At 43.3% G+C, this 22745-nt stretch overlaps 2 protein-coding genes and 1 long non-coding RNA gene across 11 annotated transcripts in view; 2 read left to right on the top strand and 1 right to left on the bottom strand.

Annotated features, from left to right (window-relative positions):
• HSPB3 (heat shock protein family B (small) member 3) overlaps positions 1-3056 on the top strand; it is a 105247-nt gene extending 102191 nt beyond the window's left edge. For 2 of the 5 annotated variants that reach the window (XR_007410342.1, XR_007410340.1), the window contains 3 exons: positions 70-125; positions 226-422; positions 2413-2669. The gene's annotated coding sequence lies outside the window, so the exon portion shown is untranslated. Of the gene's footprint in view, positions 1-10; positions 126-225; positions 423-2412; positions 2670-2902 lie in introns of those variants that run through there. The other 3 variants (XR_007410341.1, XR_007410338.1, XR_007410339.1) reach the window with 2 other exon arrangements.
• Positions 1-12347, bottom strand: part of LOC125754994 (uncharacterized) — a 37534-nt gene extending 25187 nt beyond the window's left edge. The window contains exon 1 of the long non-coding RNA XR_007410344.1: positions 11490-12347. This is a non-coding gene — a long non-coding RNA (uncharacterized LOC125754994). The remainder of the gene's footprint in view (positions 1-11489) is intronic.
• A 368-nt stretch (positions 12348-12715) lies between these two features.
• SNX18 (sorting nexin 18) overlaps positions 12716-22745 on the top strand; it is a 142835-nt gene continuing 132805 nt past the window's right edge. For 3 of the 5 annotated variants that reach the window (XR_007410335.1, XM_049109266.1, XM_049109265.1), the window contains exon 1: positions 12717-14385. Coding sequence is in view for 3 of the 5 variants with exons in the window: in XM_049109266.1 (XP_048965223.1) it covers positions 12786-14385 (1600 nt within the window). In the remaining 2 variants the exon portion in view is untranslated. Of the gene's footprint in view, positions 14386-22745 lie in introns of all 5 variants that reach the window. The other 2 variants (XR_007410334.1, XM_025434090.3) reach the window with 2 other exon arrangements.

Below are 22745 nucleotides of genomic sequence, written 5' to 3'. Positions count from 1 at the left end.
ATTTTCTAAGATACCACTTCATACATTTCTTCTTTCCTGTGCAATCCCTTCTTTTCATGCTTACTGAAGAAAATGAGTGACTGAAGGAGGCCATGTGTCATCGGTCTGCTGTTCCTATTTCTTGTGTAAGTTCTTTCACTCCGGTAATTTCCTATTTCACAACTCCTCAATTGCCACCAATGGACTAACTTCTAACTCCATGCCTCCATCTCTCTCTATGTTCAGACTTTTGTGTAACTGCCTACCGGGCATTTCCACCAGGGTGTGGGCGCCTCAAAGTCAACATCCAAAACTGCACTCACCTCCCTGGACTCTCATAGATGCCTCATCTCAGCATATGACCCTCCATCTACTTGGTTTCCTGGGCTCCTCTCAATTCTAAGTTCTACGGGACCATTTCAGTCTTGGTTAGCACTAGCACGGTGAGTGACCCACACATAGCAGACCCTCAAATATTGGTACAATAAATGAAGGAGGCAGAATGGGCCCTTAACATTTCTGGCTTCTGTCAACCCTCCTGGAAAAAAATGTCATCCTCTACCCTTCTCCCATCCCACTTTTGCCTGAGTTAATCAAATGAGCTTCCATTTGTTTCAAAAAGCCTTCCCTGACTACTACCCCATCTCCCTCCCTGGTCTGTTAAGTTCCATAATTTCCTGCATACAACCTAACCATATCAGATTGCATGGTTTCCATGCATGCTTATTTACCTACTAGCTCCACGAGGGGTAAAGCAGGTATTTTCTTTACATCCTGGTACCTATTTGCTTGATGAAAGGAAGCAAGCAAAAAAAACAAAAAAAACAAAAGGAAGGACAGACTGGTAGATATTCCATGGAAAATGTCCAGAACATATATGGAAATGAGTATGGAGCTCAGAAGAGAGCTGTGGCAGAGAGAGATTTGAATTATTCACAATGATACCAATGGAGTGATTGTTCTCACCCTGGAAGCTGTGTGAAGGACAAACTCTCCTAGATCTATAGGGGCTGAGATGGAAGGTAGGCCCCGTAGGCCCCAGTGCAGGGCCAGCACTTTTGATCTTCTGATTTTTTTTTTTTCCAAAAGAAGTAAAAAAAATCCCTATTCTTTAATGAATGAGAAGTCTTCTACATTTAAAATGCAAGTCAAACTAAACATTAGGCCAGATGCAGGCTGTGGCTTGGCAATTTATGCCTTCTGGTATAAAACATTAAGGAATGCTGACTTACAAACTATGAAATTGTGTATATACTGATGATAGGAAGAAAAGAAGGTCACAATTTCAAAGGGGGACAGAAAAGTATCTACAAGAACATACTCATCAGCCTCTAGCTGAGTTAATTTAGGAGACACATATTTGAGGAAAGAGGAAAATTTATAAAAGGGACTATCAGGTAATGAATATTGGATAGGGTCCTCAGTTTGATTTTTGAATAGGAATGAGCTGTGTTTGAAAGAGGTCCAGTATTGAAAAATGAGGGATTTCTTTAATAGTAGTGGAAAATTTTTTAGACTTGTGGTACATTCTCAGCTATACATAGCACTGCAGAAATGAACATCACAAAATTCAAATATGAAAATATGTCCAAGCCAGTGAGCTCTCTACTTACCTCAAGAACTAATTACACAATTTGAGAAACTAATTTTAATTAATAATTGGACTATATTTTAAATTATATTAAAATTAATTTTACACTCTCAGCACTATGTGAACTTATGAACACTGTATGAACTTATTATGTCATTAAGCCCAGCTATGACCCTACGAAGTGAGTTTTTATTCCCATTTTTCAGACTAAGAAACTAAGGTTCAGAACGGTTCATTTGTTCATTCATTCATTCATTTGACAAATATTTGATTTAATATGGGGGCATACAGTAGTGAACAAAGCAGATAAAATCCTTGCCCTCATGGAGCTTATACTCCTGGTGAAACCAAGTAGAGGTACAGTAAGTAGCCTTCCTTCCAGACTTAGTGCTTTCTTTGAATCCAGGCCTTCTATTAATTCTCAGGTATGAAGGTTCCATCAAGTTTTAAGGAGCCAGCAGGGGGCAGATCTATGACTCAGACTATGAAAGTTCTCAGGACAGCTGAGTAGCCCCTGGCCTACTCTCCAACCACAGAATGTCAGCAGAGACCCCTCTGTAGTTGGGTTTCCTGCTCTGTGACAGTAGAGATAGTATCTGCTCTGTCCATGGAAGGGCTGTGGTGAAAATACAGCAGGAAATAAGATTTTAAGTAGTGACAGTTATTATGAAATCCTATGTATATATTTGTGTAAGTTTGATATATTTTACAAAGAGCTTTCAAGTAAATATAAATATAGTGTAATTTATAATACTATACAAACAGCCAAATATAAATCAACCAATGGTGAATTTGCCAATCTCAGAAAATCTGGAGTACTATTCTGGGTTGTTAACTTTAAGGTTGTTGATTTGAAGAGAAGCATCATTTGGTTGCCCTTAGAAGCATTTAGTTATAGCTGGCAACGGAGAAGCAGAGGCAAAAAGACCCAGACACATGAAGAACTACTGAGAAGAGCTGACTCGAGGGAGGAAATTCTTTGAACAAATATTTGTTAGTTGCCTACCATGTCTGTTTTGTTCATTGCTGTATCCTCAGTGCCTGGGACAAACTTTCTGTTCTGAAAAGGTTTGGATTCTAATAAAGGAGCCAATTAATATATACGTGTGTTTATGGTAGGTAATCAGTGTTACAAAAGGAAGCACTGGTTGGGGGGATGCAAAGGAGGGAGGGAGAGAGTATTACTTAGGAGAATTAAAGTCAGCTGCATCAATGAACACATCGTGCAATCTTAATGGCTTGACCAACAAAGGTTTCTCTTAAAGTCTGATTGGGGTTGGTGACTTAGGATCCTGGGCCCTCTCCATCTTACTTCCGTATTCTCCAATGCAGAAGAAGAAAGGAAGAATAGAGAAACCACAGTGATTGCGAATGAAGTGGAGATGCAGCATGGTGGATCTCAGGGGGAAGAGGATTCCAGACAGAAAACAAAACAAAACAAACAAATAAACAAACAAAATAACATCAAAGACAAAAAACTGAAGCAAGTTCTGATTTCTGGTCTGACATGTAAGAAGCTTGGAAGTTGCTACTCCATTCTAAGGAGAAGTAAAAAGATGAATAAACTGAAAAAATAAAGTCTTCTTAGATCCGTAAGAGAAGTGAGGTCACAGGGCAAACCACCATATCCATTATAGAGAGAGAGATGGTGAATATAGAGAATACAACTTATCAGAGCAGAAACCTCTGTAGGAAATAGTGTTAGAGTAGGAAAACCTGAACTGTAATTGGTGAGTTCCTGGGGGAACTTAGCTCAGAGGTAAAAGCTCCCAGGAGACCCAGTCATTAAAGCATCCCCATACTTTTGCAAATTTTATCTCCTGGATCTCTACCAGGTCTTCACAGTGAACGCTGGAGAAAAATCCTCTAGTGCTTCTGTCAGGGGATGAGGAAAACCATTTTTAAATATGCTAGAGCATTCTGTTCTTGTTAACGTTCTGACCTCAGGAGTAACTCTGAGCCTAACATGCTGGGGCTTTATTAGGGCCCAACAGACCTGGAAGAAAGGGAATAGCCATCTCCAGTCCACTCTAGCCATCCTGTCCCACTTAAGGGAAGGAAAAAACCTAAGAAGCATATGTGAAGTTCACAGTCCTGAGGTGGAGGCTCACTAAAAGACTGCAACCTAATCATCATGATAAAATACTTCCCTTCTCCACTATACCTTACCTCACACAACAAAAGGCCTATTTACAAAAGTTCCTTTTACCTAGCACAACATATCTGGCTATGAAAAAAATATTACAAGGCATACTAAAAGGCAAAAACTAAAAACAAACAAACAAAAAAAAAACAACCACAATTAGAAGAGAGCAAGTATCACAACCAGATTCATATATGTCAGGAATGTTGGAATTACTAGATCAGGAATTTAAAAGAACTGTGATTAATATGCTGAGGGCTCTAATGAATAAAGAAGACAATGTGGGTAATGTAAACAGAGAGGTGGAAATTCTAAGAAAGACCCAAAAAGAAATGCTAGAGATCAAAAACGCTGTTACAGAAATGAAGCATGTTTCAATGGACTTGTAGTAAATGAACATAATTGAGGAAAGAATCTCTTTGAGTCTATCTCAATAGACTCAAAAACTGAATAACTGAGGATATCTCAAAAGCTGAAAAGCAAACAGGAAAAACAGACTAAAAGAAAAAAGAAAAAAAAAAGAAAAAAAAAAAGATAACCAGGATAGAATATCCAAGAACTTTGGGACAACTACAAAAGATGTAACATACACCTAATGGGAATACCAGAAGAATAGAAAGAAAAGGACAGAAGAATTATTTGAAACAACAAATGAGAATTTCTTCAAATTAATATCAGACACGAATCCATAGATACAGAATGTTTAAAAAACACAAAGCAGGATAAATACCAACCCCCACGCCCCATACCTAGGCACAGCATTTTTTTAACTACAGAAAATGAAAGAGTAAGAAAAAAATCCTGAAAGAAACCAAAGGAAAAAATATTTTACCCATAGAGAAGCAAAGATAAAAATTACATCATACTTCTCAGAAACCATGCAAGCGAGAGAGTGGAGTCAAATATTTAAAGTGTTGAGAGAAGGGCACCTGGGTGACTCTCAGTCAGTCAGTTAGATAAGCATCTGCCTTCAGCTTAGGTCATGATCCCAGGGTCTTGGGAATGAGCCCCACATCAGGCTCCATGCTCAGTGGGGAGTCTCCTTCTTCCTCTGCCCCTCCCCCTGTTCACCCTCTTTCTCTCTCAAATAAATAAAATATTTTAAAAAAGAGAGAGAAGAAAAGAAAGTATTGAGAGAAAGAACTACCAGTTTAGCATACCTTGAGAAATTAAGACCTTCTTAGACAAACAAAAATGGAAAGAATTTATTACGAGTAGACCTGCTTTGCAAGAAATGTTAGAAGTTCTTCATGGAGAAGGAATATGGTATAGCTTAGAAACTCAGATTTACATAAAGAAACAAAGAATGTTGGAGAAGAAAAAGGTAAAGGAAAATTAAAATCTCTTATTTTTCTTAATTGATCTAACAGATAACTGTTCAAAATAATAATAGCAACATGTATATTTATGCACATATATACACATACATTTATGTATGCTTATATACACATGAAATAGATGATATCAATGATACAAGGGATGGCAGGGATATAGTGTTATTTTGTTGTTATGTGGTGCTCACACCACCCATGAAGCAGTATACTATTATTTGAAAGCAGACTTAGATTAGTTGTAAATGCATACTCCAAGCTCTAGGGCAACTTCTAAAAAATAAGGATAACTGATATGTAAGAGAGGAGAAAAATAGAATCATTAAATGCTCAAACCCAGAAATGGCAGAAAAAGAGTAGAAGACAAAAATGGAAACAAAGAACAAGGGCAATAAATTGAAAGCAGTAACAAATATGGTAGATATTAACCCAATTCTATCAATAATCACTTTGAATGTCAATTGTCTAAATGTACCAGTTAAACAGAGATTGTTGGAATGAATTGAAAAACAAGACGCAACTATATGCTGTTGTCTATAAAAAATCCACTTGAAATATAAGACATATAGATTAAAAAGTAAATGAGTGAAGAAAGATATACCATGCTAATACTAATCAGAAGAAAGCAGGAGTAGCTATATAAATTTCAGACAGAGAAGATTTCAGAATAAGGAAAGTTATCAGGGATAGGGAAAGGCATTACATAATGATAGGTCAATTCTCCAAGAAGACATAATCTTTAAAATGTATACACACACAACACAGTGGCAAAATACATGAGGCAAAAACTGATAGGACTGCAAAGAGAAATAGATGAATCTACTATTATAGTTGGAGATTTCAACAACTCTCTATAAAAAATGGACAGATCCAGCAAGCAGAAAGTCAGTAAGAACATAGTTGAACTCAACAACACCCTCAATTAACTGTATATAATGGACAGATATAGACAGCTTCATCCAACACTTGAGAATAAACATTTTTCTCAAGTTCACAGAGAACACCCATCAAAATTGACCATAGCCTGGGCTATAAAACACTCTTAACAAATTTAAAAGAATAGATATCATATAATGTCTACTCTTGGACTACAGTGGAACTAAAATAAATCAACAACAGAAAAGTAGCTGGAAAAATCCCTAAATACATGGAGATTAAACAACTTACTTCTAAATAGCACATGGACCAAAGAAGAAATCTCAAAAGAAATATAAAGAAATATTTTTGACTAAATGAAAATGCAAAGACAACATATCAAAATGTGAGATGTGGGGCCAGCCTGGGTGGCTCAGCGGTTTAGTGTCACCTTTGGCCCAGGCCATGATCCTGGAGTCCCGGGATTGAGTCCCACATCAGGCTCCCTGCATGGAGCCTTCTCCCTCTGCCTGTGTCTCTGACTCTGGCTCTCTCTCTCTCTCTCTCTGTGTCTCTCATGAATAAATAAATAAAATCTTAAAAAAAATAGTGAGATGTGGGATGCAGTGAGAACAGTAGTCAAAGGAAATGTATAGCCATGGATGAATATATTAGAAAAGCAGAAAAAAATCAATTATCAAAGCTTCCACCTTCAGAAACTAAAAGAGAAGAGCAAGTTAAATACAAAGCAAGCAGAAGAAATAATAAAAAATAGAACACAAATCAATGAAATTGAGAAGAGAAAATCAATAGACTCTATGAAATCAAAAGCTATTTCTTTGAAAGGATCAATAAGTCTCTAGCCAGGCTAAGAAACAAAGAGACAGAACACAAATTACTACTATCAGAAATTAAAAAGATATATAACTACAAATCCCACGGACATTAAAAGAATAATAAATACTATGAACAACTCTATGCCTACAAATGTGATAACCTACTTGAAATAGGCCAATTCCTTAAAAGACACAATGTGGCAAGATTCATACAAGAAGAAATAAACAATCTGAATAGGCCTATATCTATTAAAGTAATTGAATCAACAATGAATAACCTCCCAAAACAAAAAGGACTAGGCCCAGGTGGGTTCACTAGTGAATTCTACCAAAAGAAAGAAATTATATCAATTTCCTACAATCTCTTTCAGAGAACAGAAGCAGAGGCAATACTTCCTAACTCATTCTAGGAGTGATGCTGGCATCACTCTAATACCCAAAATAAACAGACATCACAAGAAAATAAAACTATAGATCAATATCTCTCATGAGCATAAATACAACAAAATATATTATAAATCAAATCCAATAATGCATTAAATAAATTATACACCATGGCCAAGTGGGATTATGTAGGTATGCCAGGCTGGTTCAACAGTGAAAATTAATTAATGTCAACAGGTCAAAGAAGAAAAATCATATGATCATTTCAATAAAGGCAGAAAAATAATTTGATAAAACCCAATACCCATTCATGATAAATCCTTTCAGTAAAGTAAGAATAGAAGGAACTTCCTCAGCTTGATAAAGAATATCTACAAAAAAGACGTTATGCCTAACATTGCACTTAATGGTAAGAAGGAAGCTTGAAGCAGTCTCACTAAGATCAGAAACAAGACAAAGAAGCCCCCCTCGCTAATGCTTTTCAAAATCATATTGGAAGTCTTAGCTAATGGACTGAAGAAGACCACAAAATAAAAAGTATACAGATCAGGAAGAAATAAAACTGTCTTTGTTTGCAGATGACATGATTGGCTATGTAGAAAATCTAAAAGAATCAACTAAACCCCTCTCCCTACCCCTGGAGCTCAAATGTGATTATAACAAGATTGCAGGATGAACAGTTAATATGCAAAAACCAACTGTTTTCCAACATATACCAGCAATGAACAAGTGGAATTGAAAACATGATACCACTTACCTTAGCACCCATTGAAAATGAAATGCTTAAGTATAAATCTGACAAAATATGTACAAGGAGAAATCAAACTTCTGATGAAAGAAATTAAGTAAGTAAAAGGCGAGCTATTCCACATTCTTGGATAGGAAAACTCAAGATGTCAGCTCTTTCCAACTTGATCTGTAGATTAAATATAATCCCCAATCAAAATCCCAGCATTATTTTGTAGATATCAACAAACTGATTATAAAGTTTACATAGAGAGGCAAAAGACCCAGAATAGCTAAGACAGTAGAAGATGAAAGAGGACTGACATGACTCAACTGTAAGTCTTACTCTGCAGTCATCAGACAGTGTGGTACTGGTGAAAGAACAGACAGATGGATCAATGGGACAAAATAGAGAGCCCAGAAATAGATTCACACAAATATAGTCAACTGATCTTTGGCAAAGGAGCAAAGACAGTACAAAGAGGCACAGACAGTCTTTTTGACAAATGGTGCTGGAGCAGCTGGACATCTGCATGGAAAAAGAAATAAACCTAGGCATAGACCTTCCACCTTCCACAAAAATTAACTCAGAATGGATCAGAGACCTCAATATGCAATACAAAACTATAAAACTCCTAGAAGATAACAGGAGAAAATCTAGATGACCTTGGGCATGGCAATGACTTTTTAGACATAACTCCAAAGGCATTATCCATGATAGAAATAATTGATAAGCTGGACTTCATTAAAATTAAAAACTTCTGCTTTGTGAAAGACAATGCCAAGCGAGTGAGAAGACAAGTCACAGCCTAAGAGCAATATTTGCAAAAGACACACCTGATAAAGGATTCATTTCTAATATACAGAAAAATTCTTAAAACTCAACAATAAGGAAAGCAACCCAATTTAAAAATGGGCCAAAGATCTTAGCAGACTACCTCACTGCAGAAGACATATGGATGGCAAATAAGCACATGAAAAAAGTGCTCTGTATCATATGCCACCAGGAAATGCAAATTAAAACAACAATGAGATACCACTACACACTTATCATAATGCCCAAAATCTAGAACACTAACAATACCAAATGCTGACAAGGATGTGAAGCAACAGGAATTCTCATTCATTGCTGGTGGTAATGCAAAGTAGTAGTCACTTTGGAAGTTGAAAGTTTCTTACAAAACAAAACATACCCTTACCATACAGTCCAGGAATCCTACTCCTTGGCATTTATCCAAAGGAGTCTAAAACTTATATCCACACAGAAGCCTGCACAGAGATGTTTATAGCAGCCTCATCTATAATTGCCAAAATCTAGAATGTTGTTCAGTTAGGTAAATAATAAAAAAAATAGTGATACATACAACGGAATACTATCAGGGCTAAGAAGAAATGACCTATCAAGCTATCAAGCTATGGAAAGACATGGAGGAAGCTTAAATGCATATTACCAAGTGAAAGAAGTCAATCTAAAAAGGCTACGTACTGTATGATTCCGACTATATGACACCCAGGAAGAGGCATAACAATGGAGCCAGTAGAAAGATCAGTGTTTGCCAGAGGTTAGGAGGGTAGAAGGGATGAATGGGTAGAGCACGGATAAGATTTAGGGCAGCAAAACTACTCTGCGTGATACTACACTGATAGATGCAGATACATGTCATTATACATTTGTCCAAATCCATAGAAGGTACAACACCAAGACTGAATCTTAACGTAAGCTACAGACTTTGAGCAGTAACTATGTGCCACTGTGGGTTTACCAACAGTAACCAATGCACCACTCTGACTGGAGAGGTTGATAGTGGGGAAGGGGCTATATGCGTGAAGAGAGGGCATATGGAAAATCTCTAGTACCTTCTGCTCGGTTTTGCTATGAACCTAAAATTGCTCTAAAAAAAATAAGGTCTATTAAAGAAATCTGAGGCACACAAATGTGCTTGGCTTGTTCCAGGAATAACAAAGAAACTACTGTGGTTTCACTCTAGTGGAAGAAAGGAATTGGAAAGAGAGGCAGGGGCCAGGCCACATAAGACTTCTCCGGCCAAAAGAAGAAGTGTGAAAATATGGGTGTTTAGAGCCGTTTATTGTTCCCTAACGATGTGTTCTTACAAAAATGTAATGAAATAGAAATAGTTGATGGTCATAACGAGTATTACATACCCTAAATCATGCAAAATATGCTTCATTTTCTAGAGAAATCTTTTAAAAATGTATCACTATATCTACTTCCCTGAGCGAACAGTTGTGAATTGTTACACTTGAGCATATTTTTAAAAATATCCAAGACCCTGGGACGCCTGGGTGGCTTAGCGGTTGAGCATCTGCCTTTGGCTCAGGGCATGATCCCAGAGTCCCAGGATTGAGTCCAGCATTGGGGTACCCACAGGGAGCCTGCTTCTTTCTCTGCCTATATCTCTGCCTCTCTCTCTGTGCCTCATGAATAAACACATTTTTTAAAAAATCTTAAAAAAATAAAATATCCAAGATCCTAATGGGCATTTCCAGCCACTCAGGTGCCATGTAGCCAGGCACCACAGAGAGCCTGTCCCTGTTCTTCACCAAGCCTGATGCCTGGCCTTCCTCCAGACTCCCACAAACTGAACAGTTGCTTATGTACTGGTACAGCAAACAACCTCTGACGTCTGGTAGTTCTCAACCACTGTTTCTAAGGAGCAGTCCAGCCAGTCTGTAAAAGCCATCAATCACCTCAAATTCCTGGAATTTTCATACCCGAAATAGATTTTTTTGTCTCTCTGTTTCAAAACCTGAAGCAACTGCAAGTTTCATATTACTTTAACTTTTTATAAAAAAAAATAAAAAAAAATTAAAAAATGAACTTTTTAACCTAAAAAGGTAACTACCAGATGAATAGTAAGGGTGAAATTCAATGTATTTATTCTCAGTATTCTGGGTTAGCTTCTCCTAGTTAATAAGTAAAATCAATGGTATTCTAGATGTTTCATACACGTTGACTTCATGTTTCCGACCACATAAATTGTTGACATTGAAATTCAGTGACCTCTGGTTGCTTACTGTAAAGAGGATCCTAACCCAGAATTTTCAGCTAAAAATGTTGTAATTCAGAATTTGCTTACAGGATTGAATTAAGATTTTTGCACCAGGGATAAACACTGTGGGAGTAATTCTGGTATACGAGGCTGGTGGTTTTGGGCAAGATGCTTAGAATACCACAGCCCTTCCTTACAATAATTGTAAACTCTTCTGGCCTGTTTCCCAGATTTGCTGGAGAAGGGTCAGAGGACAGGCTGAAATTAATGACATATGAATCGTGAATCCCAATTAGAGGTGTCTTCAAAGGAATAATTAGGCTAGGCGTAATAATTATGGGAAGAAAAAGCTTGGGGCGAATGACACACTGAAGGAGAGGAAGATGTGAAACAAGGCAGCTTTGGAGATTGGAGTTCCTATTTCAGGAAGTGATTTCTAAACTGTACTTATCTTAAAGATGACATAAATAGAGCGAGACAAAGATGGGTGGAGAGAGATGATCACTGATCTCAGATCAGGAGTCGGGCTGTGCGCACGGGGGTCCTTTCTGGTGCATCTGGCCTGGGACTGTGATGTTTTAGGATGAAGGAGGACAGGGATTTTGCTTTCCCAAATGACAGCGCAGCAAACACCTGGAACTGTGCTCCCCATGTACGGTAGTTGCCGTGTAAGACTCTGTTTCATTTTTCTCATCGGCAAAGTAAGGATTACATGATTATAAAATCCCCATCACAACCGCAGGAGGGAGGTGCACTAAGTGACTTGCTCAAGGTCACGAGCTCGGCGGTGTCAGCAAGCACATCGGAGGCGCGTCGTCTGGGAGGTTGAGCCTCTGCCTTCGGCCCAGGCGGTGCCCCCGGGTCCCGGGATCGAGTCCCCCATCGGGCTCCCTGCACGGAGCCTGCTTCTCCCCCTGCCCAGGACTCTGCCCCCCTCTCCCTGTGTCTCTCATGAATAATCATAATAATAAAAAGCAGATTGGGACGGAGCAGCCTGCCTTGAGCGTAAGCTGTCATCCACCACGCCACCTGGGGGTCTCAGGGGGCGGAGGGACACGTGCGAAGGGCCAGCGCTCCAGGTGTGGACCAGCTTCGTGGTGAACCCTCCTGCACCGACGCCCCTCTTCAAGAGCACCCTCTCCGCCGCCCTCGGCATCTTACTCTGCCGAACCCGACACCCTCCTTCCGTGGCTCCTGTGCTCCTCCTGCCCTCCTCGCCCGCAGAGAAAGGGAGCGGCCAGCGCCGGGCCCGGGCATCCTGCTTCTCTCCCGAGCGGGAGCGGAGCGCCGCGGCGGAGTCCCAGGTGCGAGGCCAAGTCATGCTGGGAGCGCTCGCGCAGCGGGCGGGGAGGCACGCTCGTCGGGAAGGCGAATATTGATGTCCTTTCGCGACTGCTCCTTCTTCTTCTTCTTCTTCTTTTTTTTTTTTTTTTTTTTTTAATTTTTGTTAAGCTGAGAGCCACACACAGCTCACGGCTTTCCGAGGGGGGGCAGCCCTGCCGCCGAGCGGCGTCACCGCGCGGCCCCCGCCTGCAGGGGGCAGTGGCGGCCGCCGAGCGCGCCCCGCCGGCGGGCGCGGCGGCTCGGCCATCGCTTGCTCTGGCCTGGCGCGCGGCGCTCGGCCGTGGATTTAGCGCCGCTGGGGACGTGGGAGGCGGCGGGCCCGGGCCCCGCCCCCGCCCGCCCCGCCCCGCCCCGCCCCGCCCCGCCCCCGCCCGGCGGCGGCCCAGCGCGGCAGTCAGTCGGCGCTGCGAGCCGAGCGGCGCGGAGGGCGCGACCGGCGGGGCCGGGGCGCGGGACCGCGCGCTGTCCTCGGGGCTCGGCTGCGCGCGCGCCGGGCGGGGCTCGGGCCACCCCGCGGGCCCCTCGGGCGGGCCCCGGGGCTCGCGGCGCGGGGAGTCGGGGGCCGCCGGCCGCGGCGCGGGGACCATGGCGCTGCGCGCGCGGGCGCTGTACGACTTCAGGTCGGAGAACCCGGGCGAGATCTCGCTGCGGGAGCACGAGGTGCTGAGCCTGTGCAGCGAGCAGGACATCGAGGGCTGGCTCGAGGGGGTCAACAGCCGCGGCGACCGCGGCCTCTTCCCGGCCTCGTACGTGCAGGTGATCCGCGCCCCCGAGCCCGGCCCCGGCCCCGGCCCCGGCCCCGGCCCCGCGGGCGACGGCGGCCCCGGGGCCCCGGCTCGCTACGCCAACGTCCCGCCCGGCGGCTTCGAGCCCCTGCCCCTGCCCCTGCCCCTGCCCCTGCCCGCCGCGCCGCCCGCCTCCGCCTTCCAGCCGCCGGCCGCGGGCTTCCCGTACGGCGGGGGCGCCCTGCAGCCGCCTCCCCAGCAGCCCTACGGCGGCGGCTACCAGGCCAGCCAGGGCAGCGACGACGACTGGGACGACGAGTGGGACGACAGCTCCACCGTGGCGGACGAGCCGGGCGCGCTGGGCGGCGGCGCCTACCCGGACCTCGACGGCTCGTCGGGCCCCGGCGCGGCCGGCCGCTACCGCCTGTCCACGCGCTCCGACCTGTCGCTGGGCGCCCGCGGCGGCGCCGCCCCGCAGCACCCGCCGTCGGGCGCCAAGAGCTCGGCCACCGTGAGCCGCAACCTCAACCGCTTCTCCACCTTCGTCAAGTCGGGCGGCGAGGCCTTCGTGCTGGGCGAAGCGTCGGGCTTCGTGAAGGACGGGGACAAGCTGTGCGTGGTGCTGGGGCCCTACGGGCCCGAGTGGCAGGAGAACCCGTACCCCTTCCAGTGCACCATCGACGACCCGACCAAGCAGACCAAGTTCAAGGGCATGAAGAGCTACATCTCCTACAAGCTGGTGCCCACGCACACGCAGGTGCCGGTGCACCGGCGCTACAAGCACTTCGACTGGCTGTACGCGCGCCTGGCCGAGAAGTTCCCCGTCATCTCGGTGCCCCACCTGCCCGAGAAGCAGGCCACCGGCCGCTTCGAGGAGGACTTCATCTCCAAGCGCAGGAAGGGGCTCATCTGGTGGATGAACCACATGGCCAGCCACCCGGTGCTGGCGCAGTGCGACGTCTTCCAGCACTTCCTGACCTGCCCCAGCAGCACGGACGAGAAGGCCTGGAAGCAGGGCAAGAGGAAGGCCGAGAAAGACGAGATGGTGGGCGCCAACTTCTTCCTGACCCTGAGCACGCCCCCCGCCGCGGCCCTGGACCTGCAGGAAGTGGAGAGCAAGATCGACGGCTTCAAGTGCTTCACCAAGAAGATGGACGACAGCGCGCTGCAGCTCAACCACACGGCCAACGAGTTCGCGCGCAAGCAGGTGACGGGCTTCAAGAAGGAGTACCAGAAGGTGGGCCAGTCCTTCCGCGGCCTCAGCCAGGCCTTCGAGCTGGACCAGCAGGCCTTCTCGGCCGGCCTCAACCAGGCCATCGCCTTCACCGGAGATGCCTACGACGCCATCGGCGAGCTCTTTGCCGAGCAGCCCAGGCAGGACCTGGACCCCGTCATGGACCTGTTAGCGCTCTACCAGGGGCACCTGGCCAACTTCCCTGACATCATTCACGTTCAGAAAGGTAAAAAGCCCGGCAGATGGTGATGGATCTGGAATGTGTTGTTGAGGCTGGAGGGGATGATTTGGACGGAAGTACCGTCGTCTGTTTCAGACCTAGGGAGTGACCTACAGGTTGGGAACCAAGCCGGGATGTGGACAGCTGGCCTGGGTTTTGTGTTTTGTTTTGTTTTGTTTTGTTTTCTTTCCCGAGCGCTTGATCCATTGTGGGCAGGTAGCTGCCTCCCTAAAGTATTTTCAGACAGGGAGCGGGTACTTGCTTTTCAGGGAGAGTTCTGAGAGTACTTCTTAGGACAGTGCTATCATTTTAGAGTTTGAATAGTCGGGTAATGAGCTTCTGGGATCTGTAATCTTGGGCCTAGGGTAGAATTAGAAGAGGACCCAAACCGAGTCAGGCATCCATTTGAACACTGCGGGGTCCCTTAGTGATGGGTTTCAGGAAGCATGGAAATAATGGGGAAGGATGGATGTATATCTGCAAGTAGAGGTAAGTCCCACGTCTCCCTTACACATGTCTCAATTCCTGGCTCGGAAGAGGAATTAGAACCAGTTCTCTGAGGTTCTAGCAATTTAAGAACGCCCTGCATAGGCTTCTTGCTTGTAACCTTTGAAGAATGAGGTAAAAGGCTCACTCTGATTTCAGGAAGTTTTAAGAAAATTAAGCCTCTTTCAGCTCAGTCATTTTGAGTTCGGGGTCTATTAACTGAATTTAAAGAGTATTATTTAGGAAAATGATGTAGGGAAACTACAAAGAATGCACAGAATCTGAATATCACGTCTGAGGGCAGTGCTTCTGGCATTCCGGTGAATTAGCTGCCCAGCTGTCAAAGCTTGTCTCATCATTAGGCGTTAGTATCCCTAACTTTTCTTAAAGCACAAAAATTTGCAGGTCCCCCCTCCCCCCCCCTTGGAAAATAAATTAGAACGGTAAAGCCTGGAGTGAGAGAATCCGGACATGTCTGAGTTAGGGAGGTGGTGGTGCCTGTGAACAACGTCTCCTGTTCAGTGTGGGGAGGAGGGAGGCAATGTGGAGGGAGTTACCTAATCTAACTTCCTATTATAGTGGAAACCTCTTGGGCTCTTGAGGTTTGGCCTTCAGTAAGAAGGTGCTCACTGCCTTTCCAGGTGGGCCTGTCCAATTATGAACAACCCTGATGTCTGACATACTCTTCCTTGCGTTGAACTAAAATTTGCCTGTCTCGATTGTTTTTCTGTTCCCTGATACCACACAGAGTAAGTCTATTCCTTGTCCACATGTTAGCCCTTCACACTTTAGGAGACAGCTGTCTTGCTTCCTTACCTTCCCTCTGCTGCGCTCCTCCCCTGTCCAGGTGTGTGACTAGTCTTTCTCACTCACGGGGGGGGGGGGGGGGGGTCTTTCCAAATCCTGCTGGCCCTACTAAAATGCAGTATCTTGAAGCACCTACGGTACTCATTTTGGTAGAGAAAAGTAACTCTTGGCAATTTACATTTTGCCAAATGGAGTCTGAGATTGAATTAGCTATTTGAGCAACCATATTGAACCTGCATCTACATTCCTTAGGCCTTTTTGTGGAAAAATTGCTGCAACTCCTTGACTTTTTGGCTGGTGGGACTGACTCTTTGAGTCTTTATGCAAGATCTTGTATTTAAATACCATTGTTTTATAGCAACCTGGACCCATGCTGCTTTTTTTACATATTTTTTGAGTTTATGCAAATTGTTGGTGAATAGTTGAAAGGGTGGAGACAGGTACAGACATCTGCCCGCAGACCCAGGTGACTGGCTGCTACAGGGTGGCAGCAGTTCATTCACTGACTTTACTGTTACTCTGATCACACACAGCCTTGTCAAGTGTCCTGCTGTCGAAACTGTTTATTAGAAAAGGTATGATCTTTGTTCTAAGGTCTATTTTGAGTTTACAGCAGTAGTTTTTGTAGTTTATTAAACTGTGTAGTTTTTTTTTTTTTTTTTTTAAATCCTAGAACTAAAATTGTATTCTATTTCTTGGGATTTGAAAAACTTCATTAAAACCAGTACCATTGGGCACCTGAGTGACTCAGTGGTTGAGTGCCTGCCTTCGGCTCAGGTCATGATCCCGGAGTTCTGGGATCGAGTCCCACATTGGGCTCTCTGCAGGAAGCCTGTTTCTCCCTCGCCTGTGTCTCTGCCTCTCTCTCTCTCTCTCTCTCTGTGTCTCTCATGAATAAATAAATAAAATCTTAAAAAAAAAAACAGTACCATTTTACGTTGTTTAGACAGATTGAAGGGCACTAAACAATCTTTAAGAAGTTCAGAAAGAAAATCAGTTGATACTGAGTATAGTTTGTTTCTGCTGTAACCTTGGTGTATAATGTACAGGGAGTGTGTGTCCCTAGATGACACGTCTTTAGAAAGTACTGCCACTTAAAGCTGTAGTGTACAATGCATAAGACTAAAAGCATTTGCTTACTGCCAGTTTTTATCAAGGATGCTAATGTTGGCGATTTTTAGGAATACAGATGAGACAAATATAAGTTATGCTAAAGCTTTTTAAATCTGTTCTGGATCTTCAGAATGTGTGGTTGCAAAAAGCAGCTTCCCCCCCCAGCCCGCCCCAACTTAACTACACAGTTGCTATTGGAATGAATCTTTTTTAGTCTGAGCACTTGGGGATTTTGTTGACAGGTTGTTTTTTTCTCTCAGGTCTCAAACTGTAATCACATCAAAGATTTTACTGTGACTTTTGAGAGGACAACAAAAAGAAGAAAAAAAATGATAACCATCTTTAAGCACCCTAAACTATCTTTTGTTTAAGTACTTGGTTCAGAGTTTATATTTCAACTTAGAAATGTCAAAATTCAAAATAATTTCTACCCTTAAGTTCTCATTGTTGACAGGAAGAGAAAAGCAGTTTCAGTACTTCCACATTTTACATGTTCTAATCATATGTTAGGTCCACATTCAGATGAGAAAGAAATGATTAGAAAGTGCTTTTTAATTACTAACACAGTTAAGGGGAGGTAATTAAGTATGTGTGTGTGTGTCCCTCTCCCCTTAATTCCCAGGGGAAAGGACAGGACCATTATTAGTCTCTGAGCTTTTTTCTTATCCAGGAGACTGCTGTGGTCAGCTTTCCTAGCGTTCTAAACCTGTGCTGTTGAGTGCTGTATCTGTGAGACACATATGACTAAATTTAATTAAAATAAAATAATTCGGTTCCTTGATCACACTAGCTGTATTTCATGTGCTTTGTAGCCAGTGGCTACCACGTTGGACGACGGATACAGAACAGACCCTCTCATCACTGAAGGTTCTCTTGGACCACGGTGTGCTGCCATGGTTTAACTGTCCATGCTTGCAGAGTTCTCCAGCAGTTGATAACCTTTGCACAGACTCTCAAGGTGGTTGTCTTTTCACTTGGTCATCTCATGGCACCCCCTCCTTTCCACACAGGCTTAAGTAATACAGACTGGCAGGGGCAGCGGCCCTGCCAGCCCTCTCTCTGCAGAACTTCCCAGGCACTCACCCAGTGAGTAATATTCTGTGGTGTGAGGATGCTCATCTGCTTTGCATCCCGCCTTCATTGTTCATTCAGAAAAGACAACTGGTTTCAGAATGGACCTCTGAGACTGAGGAAACCAGCTCCAGAACGAGGGTGGGAAACTCAAATACTCTTAAGTGTGGTCGACCGGCATTTTTCTGACTATACTTAGTACTAAAACCATTGTTTAAACTTAATAATGGTTTTAGTGTAAGTACTTTCTGTAGAAGCAAGGAAAGCCAGCCATATGGTTTCCTTAGCTAAAAGAGAATTCTAGAATTCGAATTTTTTCGACTCCTGGAGTCTTAGATGAATAGAGCTATTTTGGTTAATGGAGTCCAGTGTAGGAAGAAGGCAGTCTGCTGTAGTCCAAAGTATAGGAGGTGGGAATTCAGAAGGTGTTTGAATTTTATTCATACTTCGCTCTGTCTTAACAGGATTCTCTTAAATTCTTTGTTCATAGGCGGCTCATTGATTCCTGACTAGTCACATGTCTGTCACTGCTGAGCTTTGTAATGCTGTGGTCTGATTTTCTTTCTTTCTTTTTTTTTTTTTGGAATGGTTGCATTTTATCTCCTCCCATTTATCATCCCTGCCTGTAGTATGCCTTAAGAATGCTGATGTTGGTCAGCTTGGGGTACATAGAATCTGTTTCACTATCAGTTTCTTAGTTTATTTGGGTCTGTTTCCAAAGATATGATTAATCTCTAATATTTAATAAAGCTTAATCTGTATGGCAGTGAGTTGTTGTGGTTTAAAAGCTTTAGGCTTATCTTCTGGGGAAACAGTGAAAGGGAAGGACTGTAAATGTTGGTTTCATCTTTATTTAGGAATGAGGACTAGATAGCAGGAGGGAGTCACTTAAAAGGAAATTTCTTTATTTTTGAGAAAAGGTATAGGTCATGTAGAAGTGATTTGTGGATAAAATATAGTGTGGCTCTGTGAAGCAGGATGACAGAACTAGATAAACAGGCAGCCCTGTTTTCTGTACTCTTCAATATGCAGGGTTTCCACATTGCCCTCGGTAGATGTTCCAGATGGAGCCTTCTTTTCAACAAAACATAGCCCCGGGACCTCAGGGATGGTACACCAGTCGTGGGCCTGTCAGTTCTGCGGGGTAGAGTTTCACCATTGTGCGTCCTTTCACCATGGGTAGGGTCCGTCTTATATCCCTCAGACATTAATTAAAGATAGCCAGAGTCCTGGCAGGGCAGCCACGGTAAATGCTGGGCCACAGTTAGCCCTTCCCTGTCTGCTCCCCATTCTGTGGCTAAAAATAGACCTGAGAGGGTGGTGCCAGGAATACAGAGAAAAGGTCTAATAAGCGGGCTGTTTACAAACTCATCTTTATTTTGAAACTTCTGGTCTAGAATTGAGGTCATTCATTTTTTGTTTTGTTTGTTTTGTTTTAGCTCCATCTTAATTGAACACATTTCTCCTCTCCCCTGCATCCGACTCCAGCTGTTTTTTAAGGAGGCTTCAATTCTAGCCATAACCTTTGTCCCTATCTGTATTTTCTTAATAAAAATGAGGTTACCTTTGTTGGTTTTGAAGTAGATGACTGAGTTCTTTGGTTACAGTGTCAGTGTGACCGGCCACAGTCAGTCTTGGCCGTGAAGCTCAGTGGGGATACTGCTCAAAGCATCCTGCCTTTGGTTTCCCAGACTTCTTTTTTCAGCCATGAATCCTTGAAATCACACTGGGGAATCCTGGCCTGTTAGGCTGCTCACAACAGAATCAAAAGGAGGCTGGTACCTGCGCCCCCATTCATGTTCTTCAGATAAGTCTTGGCTTATTTGGACTCCCCTTCTTATTGGGAAATGTCCTCTGCACACATTTCTGTTTGGTCATCTCAGGATTTCCAAACAGTAAGGCAAAAACCCAAACAATGAAGAAATTCTGTGAGAAGGTGTCAATTCCCTTATAAACATGACAGTTCCTTTAAGAAATGTTCTTTTTCCTCAGGCTGAATAAAAATTTATTGCTGTGTTGTCTCAAAGTATTTTAAAATCAAAGTTTAATATGAAGTTTGATTTAATTTGCCATCTATTTGTGAAATTTTGTGATACCACAAGTTAAATGATTATCACAAATAAAATGGCACAGCAGGGATCCCTGGGTGGCGCAGCGGTTTGGCACCTGCCTTTGGCCCAGGGCGCGATCCTGGAGACCCGGGATCGAATCCCACGTCGGGCTCCCGGTGCATGGAGCCTGCTTCTCCCTCTGCCTGTGTCTCTGCCTCTCTCTCTCTCTCTCTATGTGACTATCATAAATAAATAAAATTTAAAAAAAAAAAATGGCACAGTAAGCTTAGCTCTTGTTTAGAGCACTGTATTCAGAGGACCTGTACCATTTGTCACCCTTCACTTACAGAGCACAGGCTAGATTCATGTCTGGAGGAGGGATGGGCAGGACTCTGATCCTCACTGAGTTCTTTGACTGCTGGCAGAGAAGCCCTGTGCCAGGTTGCTGAGAGCCGTCCCCAGGCTACGCAGAGGAGATAGGGCTGGCTGAGTCTGACAAGGGAGCTTAGTTAACCCTACAAACAAAGGCGGGTGGTTCATGATAAGCCAAGAGCTCCATCCTCAGAATCTCTTCACTGTGGGCCAGTGTGGAATCTGGGAACCACTGTGTGGGTGTGAGGCGAGCTTTGGACAAGTTCTTTTAATCTCTGTAAGTCTGTTTTCTTGTTGGTAAAGTAGGAATGCTTCCTCATAAGGTTATTATGAGGATTAATGTTACTGGTCTCAGTAGTTACTCACTAAATGCTTAATTTTCAAAAGTAGGAAGGTACTTTTAAAATAAGCACTCTTCTTTAAAAGATAATTGTAGTAATCTTATCCTCTGTCTTGGTAGCCTACTGCCACCAGAATTACAGGCAAAAGTATAAAAACCCAATAAGTCACTGGTATAGCAGTTAAATATTGTATTTTAACATGGCTGGCCTGTACTGCACACCAAAAGAATGTTAACAGAAATAAATGCCAGTGTTATGTGGAGTCATTGGTATGCTGTTCACATTAAAGGGTTTGTGTAAATTGTCTCCTGTCAGTTAGCTACTCCCTTCCTCTAAATTCTTTGTATTCTTACACAAATCACTTTGTTTCTGAGCTTCAGTTCCCTCATCTGTAAATAAGAGACTCAGGACCTCCTAGATATCGTTTGTTGATTGACCTTTTTTTTTTTTTTTAAATAGCAACATCCATCATTGAAAATAAAATACTTAGGAAAGTATAGGATGAACATTTAGACCTTGTTTCAGGCTAGTTTCAATAGCATTCTATTAGCTTATGTGATTTTGTAATCTGAGAGCATGAAAATCCTTTATCAGTTGATGTTGGTAGCTGGCAAGTTGATGTGCATTTATGAACTTTTGGTTCAGATCAAACGTACATTGAGGGCTTACCCTACCAGGTGCTGTGAGCATTAAAGTGATGACTACCTGGCCTCCTGCCTGATGGTGAGAGCTCCCAGATATTTGGAAGCTGAGGTGTGGCGGCCAGCTGGAGAAATTCTCTCTGGCGATGTCATTAGTAGAGCCACCAAAAGAGAGAAATTGTGATGGATTTTCCCTCCTACAAAGTGTACTTCTCTTTGAATTCTAAGTAATATCTTCTCTTCAAAAGTAGAAACAGCCTTGTGTTGTTGATTTTGTAGTTGTCGCTTAATTAAACTTTAGTGTGAATGAGTGTTACTTGTCATTTTTAATCCCTTTTTTAGAATTTTTTATCTTTCACTTACGTGAATGGATTTTATTCTTCTGATGAAGACGTTTTATGTATTATTTGGCAGGTAGGGAGACGGCAGTTAGGGGGAGCCAAAATCATTAGATTTATTCAAAGGATCCTCTGAGAGATAAATCTGATTTTATTCAACAAATATGTGAGTGCCCATCATAGATCGGGTTGTATCAGTGGTCAAAACAAAGATCATCACCCTTGTGGATCTTACATTCTATCAGGGTAGAGACACAACAAAAAACAAACACAGTAAGTACGTTATAACAAATGTGGTGGGGGGAAATGTAAAAGTGGAGCAGGGCAAGTGGGCATGGGGAAGCAGAATGAAGTATGGAAAAGGATGATCAATGTGTGTCTCATTGAGCAGATGAGATTTAACTGGAAGCCTGGAGAAGGTAAGGGAGTTAGCCAAGTAGGTGGTATCTGGGGAGGGGGAGCTTTCAGGCAGAAGATGTAGCTAGAGCAGAGGTGTTAAGGTGGGTATGTGCTGCTAGGCAGTAGAAGGCCAGGTGATTGGAGCTAAGAGGATCTCGGTAGGAGATGAGGTCTTGGAAGGTCCAATTAGTAGGGCTTTGTAGGTCATTGTTAGGACCTAGAGTAAATATCCTTGGCAGGTGGGAGCCATGACAGGATTTTGAGCCAAGGAATGACATCCACCTGGACCTTTTAACAGACCTACTCCAGTTGCTGTGTAGACAATGGAATGGAGAGGAGGTCAGGTGTCAAAGATAGAAGCAGAGGGCCAGTAGGAAACTACCTCAATAATCCAGATGAGAGACCATGGAAGTGCAGGCCAGAGTGGGGACAATGATGAGATGGTGAGGAGGAATTCTGGTCTGGATATATAATAAAGGTAGAGTCATCAGGTTTTTCTAAGGGATCAGATGGGGGTATGTTAGAGGAAGAGGAGTCATCAAGGGGTACTCTGCAGTTTTTGGCCTGAACAACAATAAGAATGAAATGAGGAAGGCTGTGAGGTGGGACAGAGGTGGGATTAGGAATCTGGACTTGAGTTTCATCCTTTTAAATTGATGGGCTCCTACATTCTGTTGACATCTCCCCAACTAACACATGCACTGACAGTTAAGCCTTAGATCTAGTTCCCTCCTCAGAGTTTTCTAC

This window comes from Canis lupus, chromosome 4, assembly GCF_003254725.2.
Source record: "Canis lupus dingo isolate Sandy chromosome 4, ASM325472v2, whole genome shotgun sequence".
Taxonomy (NCBI): domain Eukaryota; kingdom Metazoa; phylum Chordata; class Mammalia; order Carnivora; family Canidae; genus Canis; species Canis lupus.
Note: the sequence above shows the minus strand (reverse complement) of the source record. Positions and strands in the feature narration are given on the sequence as shown.